The following is a 22,020-nucleotide window of genomic DNA, read 5'->3' on the forward strand; positions in this document are numbered from 1 at the left end:
AGCAATCTATTACTGTGACTATTATTGATAATGATGATGATACTTGTTTCAGCCCCGTTTTTCTTCTTGTCCTGATTTCTTGTTGATGAATTGTGTTGGTTCGGCTGCAGCCAGGAGCTTAAAAAGGGAAGGTGACTCTTTATGATTCTTCACACTCTGTTTTATTTCAGGGGTTTGTGGACATTTTAATGAAGCCCTTTTTTTTTATTACTCTCACTGTAATGTTGTGACGTTGATCCTGATTATCTGTTTCTTTGTTGTTTTTTTAAGTGGGCCTGTTGTTAAACTTGTCTGGAAACTCAATAAAGCAATTCACTGACTGCCTGTTACATTTCCCATTACTCATAACGATAGTTTTTCTCCTATTCCACACACGATGTGAAATTCAGCTAAATATTCTTATAGGGTCGACATTTTGGGAAATATGCTGATTCACTTGCTCAAGCCAGCAGCCGATTAGCTTAGCTTAGCATAAAGACTGAAAACAGGTGGGAACAGCTAGCGTGGCTCTGTTCAAAGGTAACACCTAAGGGCACCTCTAAAGCTCAGTAATTAACACTTAAACAATATAACTTTATTTAATTTGTACAAAAATGAAAATTTCACAGGAGCATACGTGCTGCACTATTTCTTGCCTACTTCTTGGAGTGTCCCTGGTTGCAACTGCTCCCAGCCAATGCAAAAGGTAACTCCCCTTATATACACCAAAGGCAGCATTTGTACTGTTACAGTAGTTTCAAAAAATCAATACCCTAATACCACTGAGGAATCTATTTAATACAGATTTTTAAAATATTCAATGTAATGTGAGCTGAAATAGAATTTTAGCATCACATCTAAATTAGCTTGTATCACTGTACAATTGATCAAAAACCGTGAGTCTGTGAAGTCAATACAAAAGAACATGTCTACAGCCATTAGGCACAGTGGTGCTTTCTGCTAAATGCTAACATGCTGATGCTAAGCAGGTAGCAGCAAGTATAATGTTTACCATGTTCACATGTTAGCATGCTAACATTTTCTAATTAGCAATAAAAGTACAGTTGAGGCTGATGGGAATGTCATTAGTTTTGCAGGTATTTGGACATAAACCAAAGTGTTGGACAAACTAAAATCGTGAGCTGCTGGAGGCACCAGAGGCAGCATCAGGGGACATGAATGTCTGTACAAACCTTCTACTTCAACCAGTAGTTGGTGAGATATTTCAGTCTGAAGCAAAGTGGAGAACTGACGGACTAACAGACCGACATTTCCATCTCTAGAGCCACGCTGCTAGAATGGCTAAAAAAAAAAAAATCACACTGTGCTTTTCCAACAGAAATATTTCAATATTAGAAAAAGCTGCAGCTCCTGAACCAGCTGAGAGTTTCACTTTTTAAAAACAAGGCCACTGGTTTCTGAAAAAGATCCTCCAAACATGCTGGAGCTGAACCTGAATATGTGGTCACAGTTGAACATGTGGTCTAGCTCTCTGGCGAGTAGATCTTGATGAGGTGTTGCAGTTCGGTGGGGTAGCCGGTGACTGGGCAGCGGCGGTTGGCTTTCACATACGTGTAGATGCAGCGGTAACAGAAGACGAAGCCGGAGGTGGACAGCACCGTGGCGTTTGTACGAAGCCTCTGGCACAGCGGACAGTTGCTGCTGTCTGGGTCGGGCCGGGCCGCGCCGAGCTGAGCGTCTTCGCTGTGATCGGAGGAGATAGACGGAGAATCCCAGCAGCTCTCCTCCTGTTGCAGGTGGAGGGGGGGTGGGGGTGCGGGCAGGGAGGTCAAGGTCTTCACGGTGCTCTGGTTTTCAGAGGAGTACCACCACTCCAGGAACTGCAGGAAGAAGACACCCAGAGAGAGGGAGGTGGAGAGGGAGACGGCTGCACCCCTCGCTGCTTGTGACATCAACCACCACGCTCTCTGCACCAGGCTGCAAAAAGAAGAACAATGCATTGTGGGTGAAGGATTTAAGGTCTTTGTCTGACATCAAGCCTTGTTCAACAAGAGTTTCATATTCTTAACCTAAATCTCTCCATACAACCAAACAGTAGCAGACATAAAGAGTGAATAGTTATATAAAACTATGCTAACTATGCTACTTTAGTAAGATGCTAAAAAATGTCAGAGTGAAAGAATTTTCCTAAAAACTACTGAAATGTATATGTTAATTGTTTATTTTCATTTTAATTGATTTCAGCTTGATATTTTTGATATTTCTTAACTGATTTTCCCCCTGTGCAGAAAGGACAACTACACGAATAGTATAATTTCTCTTTAATTAGTCACTTTAGTACAAATCTGCACAAGTATATAAATGTTTTTGAGTCTCTCTGCACAATACGTTGCAGTGCAAACATGGTGCTCTGTTAGCCTGGACAACAGTGTTCCTAACAGTGCCTTGCTCAGGGGCACATCTGACATCATGTCAGTTTCTCTGCCCAGGACTTCTGATTCAGCTGGCAGATTTAAAAACTGGCAGTGCCAGTGAATTTGCATGTCTGAGCCCAATGAGTACAAATCATGTACACTTCCAATTCCTGCTCACTATTTTCCAAAGCACACAGTTAGTTTCTAAACTGCTTTTCTTCCTTCCAGGCAGCTGTTGGTTTTAGTTATTGCAGTGAAGGATAAAAATGTGTTTTCAAGTTGTGAGCATTTTCTGACTGTTTGGGACTAAAGTGTTAGGTTTTTTTTGCCCTGAATTCAGTCTTTTAGGTCGGCTTTGCTTTCTGGTTACATACAAATCTGGCCTCCTTCAGTAGGATGGCAGACTCTAAACAAACCATGACCCAACACCAACCATTATCATCTATAAACTTAAGTACTGATCAAGGACAAAAGAGTGCTTCCTGTGAGACTGAAAGCAGGGCATCAGTCTATTGTACATTTGCAGATGGATACTGAAATGTTACAGCTGTTTGACATTTTGGATAAACTATTGTTTTAACATTAATAACAGACAGACATTTAGAATTGTTTGAAATTGAGATGTACCTCCCACCAGCTGGGCTGCCAGTTCTGCTGGTTTTCAGCTCCATGTCTCTGATATCTTGAGCATTAAGTCGTGCCAGTCTGACCCTGGCCAGCCATAGCAGGGGACTGTGGGTCTTGGCGACTCCGAAGACGAAGAGCAGCTGCTGGCAGAAGACCCAGGCCTGCCAGGCTGAGCTGACGTATGGGTACGCCGCCACGGCCGCCCGGTACAGCCTCTGGCTCCTGGTCTGCGCCAGCCGGATGGAGAAGTCCTCCTCGTCCCTCTGCCGGGCCAGCGTGGCCTCCAGCTTGGCCCGCAGGTACGGCATCACGCATAGAAAAAGAAGAGAGCGCCAGTGTGACTTCCTGTGCAACCCCAGGTGAAGAGGAAGTCCTCGACCGCCTGACACTCTCTTCAGGCCGTAGAAGTTCTCAGAGAAGGAGGCGCTACAGTGAGACAGGAAGTGGTTCTGGAGAAGGAGGTCCAGCAGCAGGTAGAGCTCATCAAAGCGTCGCCACAGAAAGCCAAAGCGGGACGGGTTGGACTCTGCCAGAACCTGAGAAGGTAAAAGATTAAAGCCAAGGTTGAAGTTTATTTGTGAAGAAGAATTTTATACGAATGTAGTTTAAACTGCTTTACGCAATGACAAAACATTCTCAAAAGTAAAAACAAGCACACTGACAAGCTTTACAGTATTTTTGACTGATACTGTCAGTTAGTTACTGTTGCAAAGCTTTTCCTTCAAATGCTGCACATGTGCAGTTTACGTTGAGAACAGCAGCAGATGAAATGAGTTGACATTTTTGTCACAATCCTTGATGTCAGACAGAAGTTAGCACGAGTAGCTCGTCATTTCTAGCTGACAATGAAGGATTTTGTTGGCTGAAATGCTGACTGTCGCTAACAGATTTTAGCTGTAGCCTGCTAGCGCAAGCTAACGCTTCCAGTTTATTTGTTTTAATAAGAAATATAAGAACCCTGTAAAAAGATAAATACGCACTTGATGGCTTTATGATATTGTGCGAAAAGACTGAAGCTAAAGCTGCGTGTCCCAGACTAAACGTTAGCATCCTCATCATCTGACTGTCCATGTAGACACGTTGTTGTTAGCCACAGTATCATAGTACAGTAGAATACATAAAACTTAAATCAAATGTAGTTTGTTTTAACACAATTTTGGATGCTTTCTATAGAAAAATATACTAGCAAAAAGGTGATTAGACATATACTTTGACATACATATGTTTAATATAAGTACATATATTTTTTTAATTGAGGATGAGGAAATGAGTTTGGCAAATGAAACGCTATCTAACGCAAGTTTGGCTGGAGTTACTAGGGCGTAAACTTCCCCACACCAAATAGCCAGACATGCTATTGCTAATGTTTACAGCAGATAAACATACTGTATAATTTACTCCTTACAATTGAGCTCTTTTGTTTAAATAGACACCACCCTTCAAGTTCCATGTACAACACTTCAACATGAGGAGAACTGCAAAGCTTGACAGGCCTGCCATGCCTAGTTACAGTTGCTAAGCTATGATTGAACAATCATTGTTTGGAGGAGGGGTTTAGCGAACAGTCACTTCAATGGTGAAGGTGTAGCGCTTACCTTCACGGCGTGTCTCAGTGCAGGTTTGACCGCCTCCATCAGAGACTCCTGTGCCAGGACCTCAAACACTGACGGCTGCTCGTTCACAGCTGTGGAGGTCAGGTGGGCTCCGGCCTCCGCCATGGCTGCTGCACAACCACAACACAACTACATGTTACTCTTAAGTGCAAGTGGACAAATAGTGAAATCCACTGGAGACATGGCAAACAGTCGCCCCGGTCTTGTCTCTCATTTATTATTATATTTAAGTCGAGAGGTGAAGCATCAGTTAGTCTGACAGATAAATCTCTGATGATATTTTAGAAAACACATAAAGTTGTTTAAAACACTAATTGAATATATGAATGAAATATTAAATAAGAATGGAAAATAACTTTAGAATAGACAAAGATAGCAAAACTTAAAACTTAAGATTTACGTTGTACAAATTGACTTTCCAGCTACCATCTTTGTTTGGGTCAGGAAACAGAGTTGCAACTTGAGCAATGGGGTAAAAATATTCTTCATTGTGCAGCAGACTGAACTTTTTTCATCCAGATTAACAGAAGAGTCTTTGAGGATTGTCATGTTATCCTGAATGTCATGTTAACGCATGAGAGAGACAAACTGGGACTATGCAGTCAAGTTTTACAATCAAAATTTTACAATTTTATAAGTTTTTGTTTCATCATCAACCCAACTTCCCATAAGTGCCTCAAAAATGACCCATATGCATTTCCTATAGAAATGTATTTGACATACCTGAGTAGCTTTGTAGCTAAGTAAGTAACATATTTTAAAGTGATTGATTATTACTGTAATTGCTAGTTTAAACATTTAATTATATATGCTATATGACATTGTATTTCTTCAAACATCTAGTGCTGGTATGGCTGCTAACTATTCAGCAGAGTCAGTGATGGGGGAGAAACAAACAGTCAAATGAATGAATGTCAGAACCTGAAACCTAAATGTTTCCTGCTCTTTTCTTTTAAAATATATTAAAAATGATATAAACATTACAAATCTTCAATTGTTCTTCTGTAGACTTCCAAAAGTCTTTTTGTGCAAAATTATGAAGATAGGATATATTTATTATTAACAAAAACTATTGATTCTGATATGTACATATGGACAAATGGAGGTCACAGTGGCCCCTAGGTAAAGGTTAAAGGACGGGTTCACAATTTTTCAAGCCCAAATAAACATTGAATTAGGTTTTTCTTGCTGTAATCATTCCTCCTGTTCATACTGACCATTAGAAGATCCCTTCATAATGCACTTACAATGGAAGTGATTGGGGACAAAATCCACAGTCTGTGCAAAAATGTATTTAAAAGTTTATCTGAAGCTAATATGAAGCTTCAGGCATCCAAATGAGTCAAATCAAGTAGATATCTTTCAATGTCTTTTTAGTGCCAAACTTCCTCTTTTTGTTACTATACTTCCACCACAGCTCAACAGGGAAACGCTGTCTAAAAAGACTGTAAATGTGGCAGATATCCACTTGATATGACTAACTCAGACTGCTGAAGCTTCATTTAGATCAACTGTGGATTTTGGCGCCCAGTATGGCCAGTATGAACAGGAGGAATGATTACAGTGAGGAAAACCTCTTTCACGGTTCATATGGACACCTGACTGTTGTTATAAGACATTCTTGAAAAATTGTGAACCTGTCCTGATTCTAATTAGAGATTCACTGATTGCAAATTTCTTGGTTGATTCCGATTTCCATTTTTTTTTAAAAGTCTGACTTGCTGATTCCTTTTGTTTCCTTTATAAGAATTTAATAAGAAAGAAAGATTTTGTTTCTTTCTTTGTATATTTCCTTTCTTTCTAAGAACTATAACTGACAGCATACACAAACATTTTTGTGATTTTTCTTTAATGGAATACTGAAATTCAATTGTATATTCATTAATGTTTAAATAACTTTTTCCTCTTTTTCTTCTTGAAATTGGGCATGTTCACCACAGTTCTAATATGTACATATGGAATAATGAAGGTTGTAATGTCGCCTCAATAAAGGTTTAAGTTCTATCAAACTTTGAATATCAGCCTTTATTTCATTTCATTTCTAAGCATAAAGAAATCATAACAACGGATAGAAAATAAGAAATATGTCAACTATGTGCATCATACTACAATATAGAACAATAACATATATAAAAAAAGAGAGAGATAATAAAGATAATAAATATGTGGAAAAAGTGCATCATACTACAACAGTGTAAATAATAAAGCTGAGAAATGGGATCTATAAATATCTTAAAAAGCAAGAATAGTATAAATAAATAAATATTAGTTGAAATATACAGTATAAATGCAGTATTAATGCAGTCAAAATGAAAACCCGTGACTTCAAGTCCACCTTTGAAGTTGTGAAATGAAATGTTAGCTCTTTTATCAAGAGAGTAGCTTTGGGAAACTACATGTGAATGAAGTGTTAATAAAAGAGAGAAAGATACTTCCGAAGGTTCAATACAAAGCTGAGCTAGACTGCAGGTAGAAGCAGTTCTCTCGTTTTATCCAACTACAACAAGAACTGAACCACTGCTTACAAAGATATTTTAATTTAAATTCATTATATTGATGGTAAAGGAGGTGTTGTCACGGTTTATTTATGCAGTCATGTGGTTAAAACTTGGACAACATACCTTCCTCTGCAGTTAAAGCTAGCTGAAAGTTAGCAGGACTGCGTCACTGACGTCTCCTCTCTTCAGGCTCCGTTAACATCACACACTCCCTGAAAAAGACTTCATGTCACGGCCAACATTACAAAAACAGAGGAGACTGCTCATTTTCCATGTCTTTTCCATGTACTACTGTGTACTGTGCGTGGATGGCACAGTGCCCAAAACAACCACCACTTCCGCACTTCGTTTTCTTCTTCTTCTGTGTTTATTGGCGGGTCGCAAACCAACGTCAGAAGTATTGTTACGCCACCTACTGTGTCGGAGTGTCTGCATTCATGACATTAAATCATTTGAATAGTGATAAGTCTATAGAAAAACAACAACAAATAGAATGAAGAAGAATCTGTAGCGTTATTTATTATTTGTGAGAGCACGAGAATCAAGCAATGCTTAATTGCTTAATTAAGCAAAGTTGGGAACAATATCACCTCTGTTATTGATAGTTTTTAATCTCAGCATTTGACTGTTTTGTGATTTTGAGTGTTTTTCCTTTCTTTTCCCAAGTATTGTGTATACAGTTGCCCTCTCAGGAATAAATAGTGTTGTTAAAGCTGAATAAAGCTGAATTGAAGTGAAAATGGACAATGTGGGCACACCATGAATTAAAATATTATGGTCTTAAAAGAAAATTTTGATATGGAGCCCCTCTATAAGACAGGGCCAGGAGATTAACTCAACAAGATGCTAACAGTCTGTATATAATATTAAAGTCAGTGAAACAGACGGATGGAAGGACACCAAGTCTCCCTGGTGGTATTAACAGGAAATGAGAGGGAGGGGGACAGAGACTGAAAGCAGATGAAAACAAGACAAGCTGCCAGAGTTCAGGGGATGAGAGGAAACATTTGGTGATTGGAGAGGGATTAGAGGATTACTGACACAGCTGACCGCACTGAGAGTCTCCCAACATCATCATCATCGCCATCATCACTCTGTCTTTGTTTTTCTCTCTGTCCATCAACCCCCAATCTGTCTTTGTGTAGCTGTCATCCCATGAAGTCAGAGGACATGTAGAGGTTTGTGATCCAGGATGGAGACGTCTGGGTTCTTCATCAGTAGAGGAGGTGAGTCAGGAGTTTGGAAACAGCAGGCTGAGACATCAGAGATGGAATCAGACCAAATGATTTTTGTTTCAGTTGGGTTTTACTCTTTGTGATTTGGATTGTAATTGTAGTTAGTTGCAGTTTTTCTCTTAAAAAAAATCGCACATATACATGTAATAATTTTCACAGTCTGTTTGGTTTTCCTCCAGTTTTATGAGTGTGAAAAATGTATTATCAGGAACAAATATATTGTCTTTTATGTAACACATTTTTTTTTTATTATTATTTTATTTATTATTTATGCATTTGTATTGACTGTGTTATGAAGTTTTGGCTGCTTTCCAGTCAATAAGAAATAAATGCTGTATTGCTTTTATACTATGTCACTGTGCATGTGTGTGCGTGTGTGTGTGAAATGCGTGTCGTCAGGCTGAATTTAATCCCTTCTTCTGCTCTGCTTTTAATGACTGTGATTATGTACTTAAAGTACATTTGGATTGGAAAGGCAGGAAAAATCTGATGAAAATCCTGTGTCAAAAACAAGAGTAACAAATACAAGAAAGATCTGAAAAAAGTTGGTTATGTAATGATGAACTTTTTCTTCTAATGCAGGCATGTGTAGACATCATGTGTGCTTGTAGGGCCATTCTAAGGGACAAAGCGAAGAAATTATTTTCGAGAAATTGGAAATGCTGTTGTGGTGTGTGTTGCCAAAAAAACTCAAAGATAACAGAATAAAAGAAAAAACTAATAATAATAATAATGATAATAACAATAATATACTACTGTCTACTTACTATTACCGTCACCACTGATGTCAACAAAGTACCACAGTATAATGATGTCACTAATCAAGTCCCTCCTGAAGTGAAGGAAGACACTTCAACATCTACAGAAACACATCAAACCACAGATGAAAAATTTAGTCTGACTTAAACTTTAAAGCTCCACTGGTCAATAATCTCTTATTACAATTGATAAAATTACTATGTGTAATGTAACAGAGGTTGCTTGTCACCCAACAACGCAGGTCCTTTCTATCTGTGCAGAGCTATTTTGACTCTCTTAGCTCATTGTTTTGGTGTTTCAGCCCCCAAATTCCATCCTCTTGTTTCCAGTCACAATTTCCAGAGTAGGCAGCTGCTTTCAGCTAAAAACTGTTATGGAAGCAAATAACAGTCATTAATATTTTGAGCTTGTGAAATGGTTTGCAACTGTAGAAATATTTTGTGCATGTGTGAAAAAGTTTTGTGCACACAGATATCATTTGCACATGTAAAAATGTTTTGTGGCTTTAGAAATGTTTTGTGTATGTGTAATTAAAATTTGTACAGGAATATTGCACAATATAACTGTGAGGTTTCACAAAGTCTGAGAGACGGACACACAAATTTCCTACCTGTGTGTAGGACAGTGAAGATACAAGCTAGAAACTACGAGTTACGAGTACGAATTTTGACTGTTTTTACAGTTGAATCCGTAGAGTCAATCTGTCCAATCAGAGGGCAGTGTGGTTCCGTTGCGTTCATCCCCCTGCACGTCCTGATTTTTGAGATGGACGATGGTGCGGGCTCTCCTGTGACCCAGGTTGGTTTAATTGTACTTGAGGATGCTGCAGATAATAATGGTAAACATTTAATGTGTTGCGTATTTAGCTTGCACTTAGTTGTGATTGTAAAGCAATGCAGTTGTCCAAATGCATATTTTCAAGTTCAGGAACACTGCATTATGTACCCAGAATAAAACAGTAATATAGCTTTAGGATGTTAGCCAATGTCCCCTAGCAGCATCAACATTGGCAAGCAACTTGTCAATCAAGGCAAACCAATCATTCAGCCTTATTACATACTGTTGCTCTGTTTCTGTTTGTTTGATTTGAGATGAGGAAGAAAGACAGACACACCACTGGGAGCAACCTCGGGCTGGATGGCTGTGTGTGGTGGTTTGGTTGAGGTGGTCTGAGATGGATGAACCTTCTCCCCTTTTTCTATCAGTCCCTGAAAGGAAGAACAATTCCAGATGTTCTGCTCATCCACTGTGGCGGCAACAACTTTGGCAACATCAAAGGTGTGGAGCTTGTCACTACGATGAAGCAGGACCTGCTGCTCCTCCATGACAACTATCCTATCTTCCATCAATGAGTGACATCACTGGAGGAAAGCAGGTCCAGGAAAGCTCAACAAGGCCAGAATGTGGGTGAACAGAGTGATGGCCACATTTGTCAGGGATTTGGGTGGAGACAGTGTAAGGCGTCCTTGCATAAAGTTTCACTGCCCTGGCATATTTCTGCAAGATGGAGTTCATTTCACCAATTGGGGAAATTTATTTTTTTTAAGTAGCATCACACAGTCTCTATGATCCAAAGTGAGTAAAGTTTGTATTTCAAGTTTTCTTTGTATAAATTTGGTCCCAGTTGTCCATACCAGCTTGTAGCCTCAACAGGATGTGTATTTTCATCAATAAAAGAACTTGTAAATATGACAGGGCAGTCCTCTTTGTGTGAGGATATGTCTCCACCTCTTGTGTGTAGTGTAATTATATATATTTTCAATTTTTAAATATGTGTTCATCACTCTGTTTATTCATGTTCTGTGTTCTTCCTTTATTTCCTCCTGCCTCTCCTCCCTTGCCTCCACTCATCTTCCCCAGCCTCACCAACTGGTGGTGTGTCTGTTCTCTTTATTCCCCAATGTCAGAAAATGAGTACAGAATATTTTTGAAAAGACAAAAGTGTTGTTATTTTTCTTGTTGTCTCCATAAGATGTTTGAGCTTCATTGTGCAGAATGATGTATGTGCAGAGTTTGACACTAGAAGGCTGTTTTTAATTTCAACTGCTGAAGGGGGGAAGTTTATCTTGTGTTTGAGTTTTATAAGTGTAGATATGAGCATAATTTATGACATCACCACTACTTTGGAACATACATGTACTGAGAGGTAAAATCAGTAAAGATTGTTACCCATTGTACTTGTTTTGGAGATTCTTATCACACATTATAGATGTACACAGTTTTACCAGAAGGTAGGTAATCATTGTGAGATTTATGTTTTCACATATTGCCCAGCCACTTTAGAGACTCAGATAAATTCATTTGATGGATGCATGGGTGAGCTGTTGATAACTGCACGCCACCAAGCTTTGGGATGTCAGTGAAAAAAGAGAAAAATAATCAGCATTTAACAAAACAATGAGAGTGACAATATTGGGAAACAAACTGACAAAGACAGATTATTATAATATTAAATAAAATGCATGATCTACATTGTTAGGCTTGTCAATCACATTTAAAACATGAGTCTACACATGCGACTGTGCAAATTGATATTTGGGCATGCAGTACTGTTACACATGGATGTCCGGGATTAGTAAAGCATTACATAGCAAAAGTGAAACATACAGTTGGCCACCAAACTTTCAAGTATAATCTATGTATTAACCATCTAGCATCAGTAATGGTAAAGAGGAATCACGCCGATCGTGTTACCACATAATTAACATATAATGTCAAAGACAACCCATGAAGAGAGAAGATAGCCAGCTGGCCAGTTGAGAAGTGGGTTTTTCCTTCATGGCATCTATCCGCTTCCATTGCACACAAACGCTAAAGAGTTTAGACCGGACAACCATTACCTTGTAATAAAGCACAATATTACGTTAATACACATTAACTTTGTGCAATATTAGGCTTTATTATCAATTTGCATGGACATTAGCAATACATCTGACATAGTACATAAAGATTGATTATTAAATTAACATAATTTAGGCAGTGCTGCTGCCTAATAAACAAATACTAGCTGCTGTGGCTACTAGTATGAGCCATGGTACAAGCAAGCAAGCTCATGAACACGTGGTGCTACGAGCATGCAAACTGTTGTTCATGTGAATGAGCCAACCTCTTATGTTTGAGCTGTTCCCAACCTTAACAGTTGGGAGGCAGGGTTAAAGGAAATGCTAGTGCACTTGCTCTATGGGCCATGGATGTATAAAGAGAACTGGATACAGGAAGAGTGCCAGGCTTTGAAGCAAAAAGACCTTTCCCCATAGACTTACATTGTGAAAGAGACGTCTGTAAATCAGCGGATACATTTCTTTGAGCGTCACAACCCCCGCGAAATGACTTGTCTCACTATCAGAATTAAATCTGTTCGGCCCGATCACATTTCAAAAGCCTAGAAGAGCCGCATGATTGAATAGTTTTATCCCCATTCAAGTTAGCCACTTTCATACCCAGAAGTCGATTTTTTTTGCTTCATGCGCCACTGAGCAACTTTCATAGGAATGAACGGGACCCCGCCTCCGACGCTGTATCCAGTTCTCTTTATACATCCATGCTATAGGCCCAATGATCCCGGAAGAGCCGGGAAGTCAAACCTTTTTGGCTTCATACACCACATTCATAGAAATGACCGGAGTCCCACGCCCAACGCTGTATCCAGTTCTCTGTATACAGCCATGAGGCTAATAGTCAATATGAACCTGATACTATCATCAAATTTACAATGAATCTTCTATAATCCCACAGGAGCTTGACTGTCCTAAATCCACAAAATTGTAAATACAAAGAGGTGGGCCAGTGTTCATGTCTAACTATGTATAATTACGGTACGTCTTTATTCTTGGTTTGCCTTCAGCTTGAAAAGTTCCTCGCCAGTGTTGATGCTGCTTCGGTAAGTCTAGTGGACATTTGCTAACATCCTAAAGCTACATTACTGTTCTATTTTGGGTACATAAAGCAGCCTTCCTGAACTTGAAAATATGCATTTGGACAATTTTGTTGCCTTACAATAACAGCAAACTAACTGCAAGCTAAATACACAACACATCAAATGTTTACCATTATTATCTACAGCATCCTCAAGTACAATTAAACCCACCTGGGTCACAAGAGAGCCCGCACCATCGCCCATCTTAAAATTCAGGACCTGCGGCGGGATGAACGCAACGGAACCACCTGCCCTCTGATTGGACAGATTGACTCTACGTTTGCTGTAAAAACGGTGAAAATTCCTACTCGTAACTCGTAATTTGTAGCTTGTAACTTCAGTGTTGCACACAAAGGTAGCGAATGTGTGTGTCCATCTCTCATGTAATTTCACTTTTGTACACACAAGTGGGAAATTTGTGTGACCGTCTCTCAGACTTTGTGAAACCTCACTGTTGAAAATATTCCTGCATGAATTTTAATCACATATACACAAAATATTTTTACAGCTACAAAACATTATAACACATGCAAATTATATCTGTGTGCACAAAACCTTTTCACACATGCACAAAATATTTCTACAGTTGCAAAACTTTATTACACATTCACAAACCATTTCACAAGCTTAAAATATTAATGACCCTTATTTGCTTCCATACACTGTAAGCTACCAAATTGCACACAGAGAAATTCAGCAACCAGCTGGTGAACATAGTGGAGCATTTAGCAGATAAAGAGCCAGATATTTTCCTCAGGAGTTGGTGGAGACCAAAATAGAGCTAAAAGGAGAGTGAATATTGGACATTCATCAGATGGCCAGAAACTCAACTCCAAATGAATGTTAAGTTTGTTATGTGTCTACTTGACATGTAAATATGTAATTGTTTGCAAATACATTTACCTTAATGAACAAATGTTGTGTTTTCAGTTTGTTCTGCTGCCCACAAGTGGCCAAAAAAAACCCAAACTTAAATACAGCTTTAATCACGTATTAGATCCACCAAACCTTTATCAGATCAACTATTTAAATGTTAACTAAAAATTATACTCTTCTTGCTTTTTGATTTCCAGTTTCCTCAACGCTGACTTGCTGACTGCTCCTCCGAGCAAGCTACCCTCACTCCTCCTGCTGTCCGAGGAAGTATGTGTCTCATTTTCCCTGTCCTATTCTTCCTCCTTCTTGCCTTTTATTCCCCCCCATTCCTTTTTCCATCGGTTGAGTGCTTGCGGTTGTGTCCACACGAGTGCATTTGTTATGAGCATGCTGAACTAGTGGACTGTCGTGCCCGTGGGTTCGAGCACGTTCCCAGAGGCCTCCCACACGGCACATGGCTGCTGGAGCTGGGAGGAAACAATCTGAGTGAGATTGGCACCCGAGCCTTCACTGGACTGTGGTCCCTGCGGGTGCTGGTGCTCACCCACAGCCAGATACAAGAAATCCAACCACAGGTAAGGATGGAGGGATGGAGAACTATAGAAGGCAAAATCTTCTGAGGAAAATTTATGTTTGTCTCTTTTTAAAATTGTACTGTAAACATGTTATACTAAACGCATATGTCATTTCTGCTGCTAGGGGTCTCTCAATCAAACTATTACAAAGACGGAGTTTGATGACATTGTGAAGTAGCGTGCGATCATGGGAGTTGTTGTCTTAATTGTTAACCAGCTTCTCTCAGTTAGGATTCCATCATTGTTCAGCAGATTTTTACCAGGAGCTGAATTACCTGCAGAGGTCTCCTCTCCAAAACAAACAGGCCCGGTGACTAAAACCAGTAAAAACACTGACTAAAGCAGTTTCACGATAAAAATCAATGTTTCTGTGACACTGTTCGGTAGTTGTGTAACGGAACGTAGTTGATCTGTGATCCCTACGGGTCGCCCCCCACGGTTCAGCACGTATGTGAACTGTGGATTAACTGCTATTTGCTCTGTTTGTTTCTCTAAAATCCTTCATCTGATTAAAATATACCGTTAAAAATGACCAAGATTCAAAAAGTTTAGTTAAGTGCGGCTTGAAGTGCCACCGTATTTTATGAACGCAGTTGAAATGTCAATTTAAATGAAAGAACAGAAGGTAATTGGAATGGATGGTGGGAAAAAGAATGGAGGATAAAAGATTGCTCAGATAAAAGATTAAAGAGGGAGAGGTGAAGTGAAGGAAGGAGGGAAAGAGGGAAGGAGGAATGTAAAAAAGAAAGTCTGTCTGTTTTTCTCTCTCTCCAGGCATTTTTCTCGTTGTCCTTCCTGGAGAAGCTGGATCTGAGCTGGAACCAGTTAAAATCTCTCCCTGTCGACTTCTCCACCAGTCTGTCTGCTCTCAGAGAGCTTCGACTGGAGCACAACAACTTATGTCATATATCTGGATACAGGTAGCTGTCTGTCTGTCTGCCCTCAGAAGTTTATCCATCTTCCACCATCATACTCCATATTGATATCAGCTTCCTCTAGCTCCTCCTCAGAACAGGGACTGGCACACATTTGCTCATAAAAATGTAATGCCCTCTTCTTTTCATGTTGACAGTCTTTGCCCTTAAAGTAATTTATTTTCGTTGATGAGATTTTGGTAGAATTACATTTCAAAGGAACTTTATGTTTATCACACTTCACAACCCATCATCCATTTGATACAAGGTGGTGATACACCAGGTCCACTTTGCAGAATATTTGTGTGGTACGTAAGCAAAGTAAACTAGGGCCTGTAGATAGTGTCTCAGAGTAAGTAATCATACCAAACTGGAAAAAACAGTTGCAGATTTCAAGTGAGTAAAAAATACTTTCAGAACCAGCTGCTTCTCCCACTTCTTTATTATTTATCCACCCTCTCATCCAACACACCATGTTGGATGAGAGTGCTATGGGTGTATCAGGGCCACTGTGCCATGCAAGTTGAACCATCAGTAGATGAAGCTACTGACAACAGCATTCAGCACATGTGGATTGAGCTTCCTGTCTGCCTGCCTGTCTCTGTGTCTCACCCTGTCCTTTCCTCCTGCTGTCAGCTTGGAGTATCTGGACAACATGGAGAAGCTGGACCTCAGTCATAACCAGTTGGTGTCGGTCGGCCCTGGTGTGTTTAGGGGCCTCTCCAGGCTCAGACAGCTTTACCTGCACAACAACAGATTGTCTGTGGTGCAGCAGGGGAGCCTGGATATGCTGCCTGGATTAGAGGTGCATAAAATACTATTGAAATGACTCTGTGTATGTACCAGGTTGTCTCTATACCTGTCTGTCTATAACCTGTCTGTCTGTGCAGGTGCTCCAGCTGAATAATAACAACATCTCTCAGATAGAGAGTGATGCTCTGGCTCCTCTCTACAGCCTGGCTGTTCTGGCTCTGGAGGGAAACAACCTGCGTCACCTCAAGTTTAAAACTTTCATCAGCCTACATACAACAGCTACACACATCCAGCTGTCAGGTCTCTAATGTCACTAATACTCTTATCTTAATCACCTCCTTTTTAACTTTTGGTTTTTGACTTTTGTTGTTGATCTTGTGAAGATGCACTACTCTTATTTAAAATATGTATTTTTTCATTATTCAGTCGTATGAGGATTAGACATAGAATACTGGAAAAAACTGAAAAGTCCTGCATTCAAATATGTACTAGAAGTGACTGTCATGAGGATTTTTATGTGATTATAGAAATCTGTTTGTAGAAAAATGAAACTGTTCTGGTAAAAATGGATCTGGTCTGTATGTTGCTTTCAGCCCATTTATCTTAGTTTCTCCATGTCAAATCCATAGAGTGTGGAGGAGTGCAATGCTAAATCAGAGTAGTACTGCGCAGTATATTGTAAATTTTACTCATTGTCATGAACATTTTGTGTTAAATCATATCATGTGACATATTACATCTTAATGCAGTAAATTAACATCTATGTCTTACATCTCAAAACTGTGTGTCAATTTTGTACTTGAGTAAATGTACTTACATTTCCACCTTCACCATCACCATTGGTAGTCATATTTAAATGCAGTGATGTGATGTCTTAGAAATGACTTTGAAAAGTTGCATACTGCTAGAATTGAGAGTAATGTGAATGTGGTACGGTAGAGTAGCTAGAATAGCAGAAAGTTGGTTGTATGCATATCCTGTATTTGCCAGGTGCAGGAAACCAGATACAATGATGGGAAAAAACTGAAATAAAAAGTATATTTCTGATTTCGAGGGACACTACACCTCAGGATATTGACGTACTTACTGTATGTGAATGCTGCCTTCTTTTTTGACTGTTCTGATCACCTTTTGACTCTGCACATTTGTGAGCCTACACTAACTTTTAGCTCCTTTTGACCTTTTCATGAACTTTTCTTGTCCTTCCAGGCAATCCATGGAGTTGTGACTGTGAGCTGCATCGCGTCTTTAGCAAAATCTTGCACGTTCGCCATCTTCACATTGTTGACTACCGCAATGTGACGTGCCAAGACCCACCGCAGCTGGCCGGGGCTTCGCTGGCTTGGGTGGACAGCCAGCTCTGCATCGCAGAGACCGCCACCGTACTCGTTATCACTGTCACCGTGCTGGTCACTGTGGTGGCGGCTTTGGTGATGGCAGAAAGGAACCGGAAGAGGAACCATGGAAAGAAATGGGAAACAGAGTCACAGAGCCCCCCGTCCTGAGAGCCTTGATTAAACCAGTGAGAGGAGGAGGGGACCTGACAGTATGGAAACACTGAGACTGAAGCGTGAGCTCCCAGCCTCCTGTTGTGAAAAACAGGCCTGCAGCATGAAGCACAAAGATGGCTGCCTCAAAAGGACGATTACTGAAATGTACTAATTTCTTTTCTCTTTTTTTTTGAAATTTAAAGACATGTACTATATGTCTGGAAAATCTGAAGGCATGTGGTTTGAGTTTTTGCATTTTCTTTTTTCAGTTTAAGCAATAGTTCCCGTACCTTAATGCCCTTATGTGTAGAATTTCTTTGTTTTTCATTGTAGAAAAAAATAGAGCAATGCAAGTGAAAAGTGGTGCAACCTATGTGTTGTTTTCAGTCTGTTTTGATACCACCACCAGGAGTCACCAAAGTCACAAATTTAAATAGCTATGGAGGTTTTTGTTGACGACCACGTGATTAATGAGCTCAGACTAAATTCATAGTCACTAACAGGTCAGAATCTCTTATTTAGTCTAATTTACAGTGCTTTGTTATGCATGACAAGGAGCTGAATTGTTACAATATGATTATCAGAAAAAAACAAAATTATCACACTGGCTAACTATTGTAAGTTACTGCATGTACTCCAACCAACTTTATTGTCTTGTGAGAAGTCAGGGTTAAATGGTATACCGTATTTTCTCTAATAGTGGCTGGGGCCTTTATTTACCTCAACTGCAGGGGGTACCAGGCCTTTATTGGAAGCAGGCTTATATTAGAGAGAGGCCTTTATTCCTAATTCCCTTGTTTGATAAGTACATTTGCTCATATTTTAGTACGAAGCTTCCCTGTTTTCTGATCTGCTTCCGTTTGCTCTGTTAAATTTTTGTTACTGCATTATGCTAATAATAAAATTAAAAGCCTTCATTTCCCGACTTTTATTGTGAGACATTACACAAACATTTCAATTTAACTTGTGTGAAGTATGACCGGTCAAGTACCGGAGGGGAAATATGGCCAGTGTCAGTTAAAAACTAAACAACTCTTATGTAACGTTACGCTGGATATAAACATTAATAGCCAGTTAACAGCACAGTCAAATATCAAATATCAATCAGCTGTCTCTCTAACGTTAGCTCCAAGCTAACTTTCTTCCTCCCACCTCCAGCTAACTCAAGACAGCTCCTCTTGTCAGCTAACAGCAGCTCACGCTTCTGTTTTTTCCAGTATCTGATTCTTTTCGGGTCAGTGTCAAAATCTCTCGCAGCTTTTGCTCCTTTTCCTCTCCTTTTCCTCTCCTTTTCCAGCTTTTCCTCTGCATATTACAAAACTCTCTCTTTGAATTTGACATCAAACTTCCGTCTGATGGGTGACATGTTCGCTCTCTACAGTGTTGTGGCATTGGTGTTATGGAAAATTTAGTCACTGACACTTGCACAGGTCCTGTATGGTACTTCAAATATAGCTACCACCATCTTGTGGCACTTGTATATTACTACAAACCACAGTCACATTATAACAGGCACCAAGAGGAGCGGGGCGGACATTTCTCTTCATTTGATAACGTTAAAAGTAAAAAAAGATGAGAGAAAAAGAGGGAGAGGAGGCTAGAGAGTGAATGAAGAGATGGAGCTGGTAAGAAAGCAGTGAATCAGATCAATGCTTTTTTCTTACTTTCTAGAGCACAAATAAATACACACCCACCCCTGCACACCACCACGTACAACCCTGCAGCAGTGCACAGCAACACCTGATTTGGTCTGAATATGCAGCTAGCTAGCTAACATATGATCTATTATCACTCTCAATAATGAGTGAACTCTTAAATGACCTACAAGGAATGGACGTTGGAAATAGATAAAAATCAGTTTGAGGTGTGCTTTGAAGCTTTGTTCAAGCATTGTACAAATAACTGTATTAAAATTTGTGTTAAAGGATTGAATTATAATAACTGAAATCTTTGCTCACGTATTCACACACTTCACTTTGGCTAAATTTACCAAATAGCAAATTACGTGTAAGCCATATAAGAAACAAATCTGACAAACAGAATTTCTGAGGGAAAAAATGGGAAAAATGGCATAGCTTTCAGACTTTCTGTGAAAAGTACTCTTCACTAAATACAATACTTGTATTATGTACAAGTATACTAGTAATACATTGGCAGGCTACATTGAATTCATTTTGGAATATCAATAAAACGGAGTGCAACTGAAAAGAACAGACAATGGACTATATGCAGGTAAGCAAGCTAGCTATTATCAATAGATAGATGGCTGGCTTATTTAGTGCTTAACTGAATCAAATTTTTAATACCACTTAACGCTAACGCAGATAGCATACGGAAGTGGGCCACTTCAGGCAATGATGCAACACTGCTGACCTTCTTCTGGCCCAGACAAAATGTATGTGAGCCTGAAATGGCCCACATGTAAAATAGAAAATGTGGCCCAAATGGCCCAAGTCAAATGTGGGCCTTTTCTGGTAAAGATGCGGTGCTCCACAATACCACGTTTTAAGAGATTGCAGCAAATTAACGAAAAACATTTGTGAGATTCGGCAGCAAAGTGCATGCAAATGGATGACTTTGTAAAACAGTTGGTTCTAGAGTTGCATGGTTCAACTATGGTTGTCTACTCAGGTCGAACTCATTTTTTCATCCATTTTTCAGCTGACGTTAAACTGCTACCAATTTTATTTGCTGAACAGCAACATTGGGACATATTCCATATATTCTAGGTTGCAGGTAGCCTAGCTAAATTCTCTCTCAGAGTGTGTACGTGTCTGTGTGAGAGAGAAAAGGTGCATGAGTGAGTGAGCATACCATATTACAAACCAATATAACTATTATTTAGATTGATACAGAATATCACTAAACCAGACAATTCCATTGATTTATATATCCCTCAATGTTTTGCAGTCAGAGTAAGGCCGATCAGTCTCAAGGAAATGCACAAAGACTGAGACAACAGGAGGCAGAAGGGCACAGACACCAAGAGGCACAGAGAGACGAGAGACACAGGGAGGCGAGACAAGAGCCACAAGGAGAGACAGTAGATGCACAGGGAGAGAGACAGTTGGAGAGTATGGAGATGCAACAAGAAGCACAGGGAGAGACACAACAAGAGGCAAAGACAGGAACCTAGGCAGGCCAAATGATAATCCCGGCTGTGACACCAACAGATGAGCCAGTGCTGACATCAAAAGACCTATCCAAAACCAGGACAGCAAGAGCCCATACAGTGGACTCCTGGGGATATGACTGGCTCTGCTATGAAAAAGACAATGGTGTCGTTTCCAAAGTCAGGTGTATCATATGTAGGGACTACTATAAAAGGAGTCACGGAAAGGGCCCTTTGCACACAGGTGAAGAAAAACTTTGCAGCACCATATATTTCACACACTACAAATGTTAAAAAAGACACTGCCAATACACACAATCCATGACCATGAGAGACCATCTTCATGCCCTGGTAAAGTGTTAGCCATTCTACTGCACCTTGATGGTGCACTTTGATGTAAGCACAAACAAAGGCACATCAGAGAAATAGGTGGTCAGCATCAAGCTCATTGAAAATGCCACACCAAGAATCAGACTACTTGGGTAAGTAGTTCATTCATGTTTTTGTTCGTCACATTCATGTGTTTGTTGATTGGATAATTTGTTCTGGTATGTTTTTCATATCAATCAATCAAAAAGGCTTTCGTATTTGTGTGCAGCTGATGGTGTGTCTCTCAACTTTGGGAAAACCAATGGTGTCCTTACTCAACTCCAGCAGCAGTCAGCTTCATGGATAATCAAGGTGCAGTGTGTTGCCCACAGGCTTGAGCTGTGCCTGAAGGATGCTTTTAAAGATATATATTTCACCGAGGTACGTTTACATAATTAACAATACATTTTGGGAATTTTTTTGTGTAGCATGGTTGTGCTACCCATTCATGTTCTACTCATATGCTATTGTTTATACCAAGGTTATTATAGTTAACTAAAACTAAACTAAAAACTAAAACTATGTGTGAAAAAAACATTTTAGTCAACTGAAATAAAAATAAAAACTAGACTTTTGAAAAAAATGAAATCTGAAACGACATTGTGCACTAACAAACTAACTAAAATTAAATAAAAATATACAGAAAATGTTTTTAGTATTAGTCCTTGTCAATTTGGTCAAATTTCTCAACACAACAAACACTCGGTGTTTATTGACACTGGGATGTCTACATGACTGTGAGTCAACTGCCCTCATAAAGTGTTGTTTTTGTATCGTAATACCTATTCTGAACTTCTTAAATCTTGCCCCTGACAAATACCTCCCATATTATAATAAAAATAATTAAAACTAATACTGAAAGTAATAAAAACTAAACATTTTTAAACAATAAAAACCAAACTGAAATGAGCAAATCCACTCTGGAAATT

General features: G+C 39.5%; 2 protein-coding genes across 6 annotated transcripts; one reads left to right on the forward strand and one right to left on the reverse strand.

The window, feature by feature from the left end:
- Positions 1 to 552: 552 nt before the first annotated feature.
- pex12 (peroxisomal biogenesis factor 12) lies at positions 553 to 7,443 on the reverse strand. 2 transcript variants are annotated; one of them, XM_044330676.1, is made up of 4 exons: positions 7,216 to 7,443; positions 4,577 to 4,701; positions 2,982 to 3,517; positions 553 to 1,917 (listed from the first exon to the last, which is right to left on the reverse strand). In XM_044330676.1, exons 2-4 carry the CDS (start codon positions 4,697 to 4,699, stop codon positions 1,464 to 1,466), a joined length of 1,113 nt encoding a protein of 370 aa, XP_044186611.1. In that variant the 5' UTR covers positions 4,700 to 4,701; positions 7,216 to 7,443; the 3' UTR covers positions 553 to 1,463. The 2 variants fall into 2 exon arrangements, with proteins under 2 accessions (XP_044186611.1, XP_044186610.1); XM_044330675.1 differs by having other exon boundaries at positions 4,577 to 4,704; positions 7,216 to 7,442.
- A 100-nt stretch (positions 7,444 to 7,543) lies between these two features.
- si:ch211-237i5.4 (protein slit) lies at positions 7,544 to 21,206 on the forward strand. 4 transcript variants are annotated; one of them, XR_006398396.1, is made up of 7 exons: positions 7,544 to 8,318; positions 14,076 to 14,453; positions 15,228 to 15,373; positions 16,004 to 16,172; positions 16,258 to 16,420; positions 17,330 to 17,775; positions 20,521 to 21,206. XR_006398396.1 is itself a non-coding variant. In XM_044330678.1 (7 exons), exons 3-7 carry the CDS (start codon positions 14,148 to 14,150, stop codon positions 17,623 to 17,625), a joined length of 1,080 nt encoding a protein of 359 aa, XP_044186613.1. In that variant the 5' UTR covers positions 12,614 to 12,966; positions 13,149 to 13,296; positions 14,076 to 14,147; the 3' UTR covers positions 17,626 to 18,756. The 4 variants fall into 4 exon arrangements, 3 of the variants coding, with proteins under 3 accessions (XP_044186612.1, XP_044186613.1, XP_044186614.1); XM_044330678.1 differs by lacking the exons at positions 7,544 to 8,318; positions 20,521 to 21,206 and adding exons at positions 12,614 to 12,966; positions 13,149 to 13,296 and having other exon boundaries at positions 17,330 to 18,756; XM_044330677.1 differs by lacking the exon at positions 20,521 to 21,206 and having other exon boundaries at positions 17,330 to 18,756.
- The last annotated feature ends 814 nt before the right edge of the window (positions 21,207 to 22,020 follow it).

Source organism: Thunnus albacares, chromosome 17, assembly GCF_914725855.1.
Source record: "Thunnus albacares chromosome 17, fThuAlb1.1, whole genome shotgun sequence".
NCBI classification, from domain to species: Eukaryota; Metazoa; Chordata; class Actinopteri; order Scombriformes; family Scombridae; genus Thunnus; species Thunnus albacares.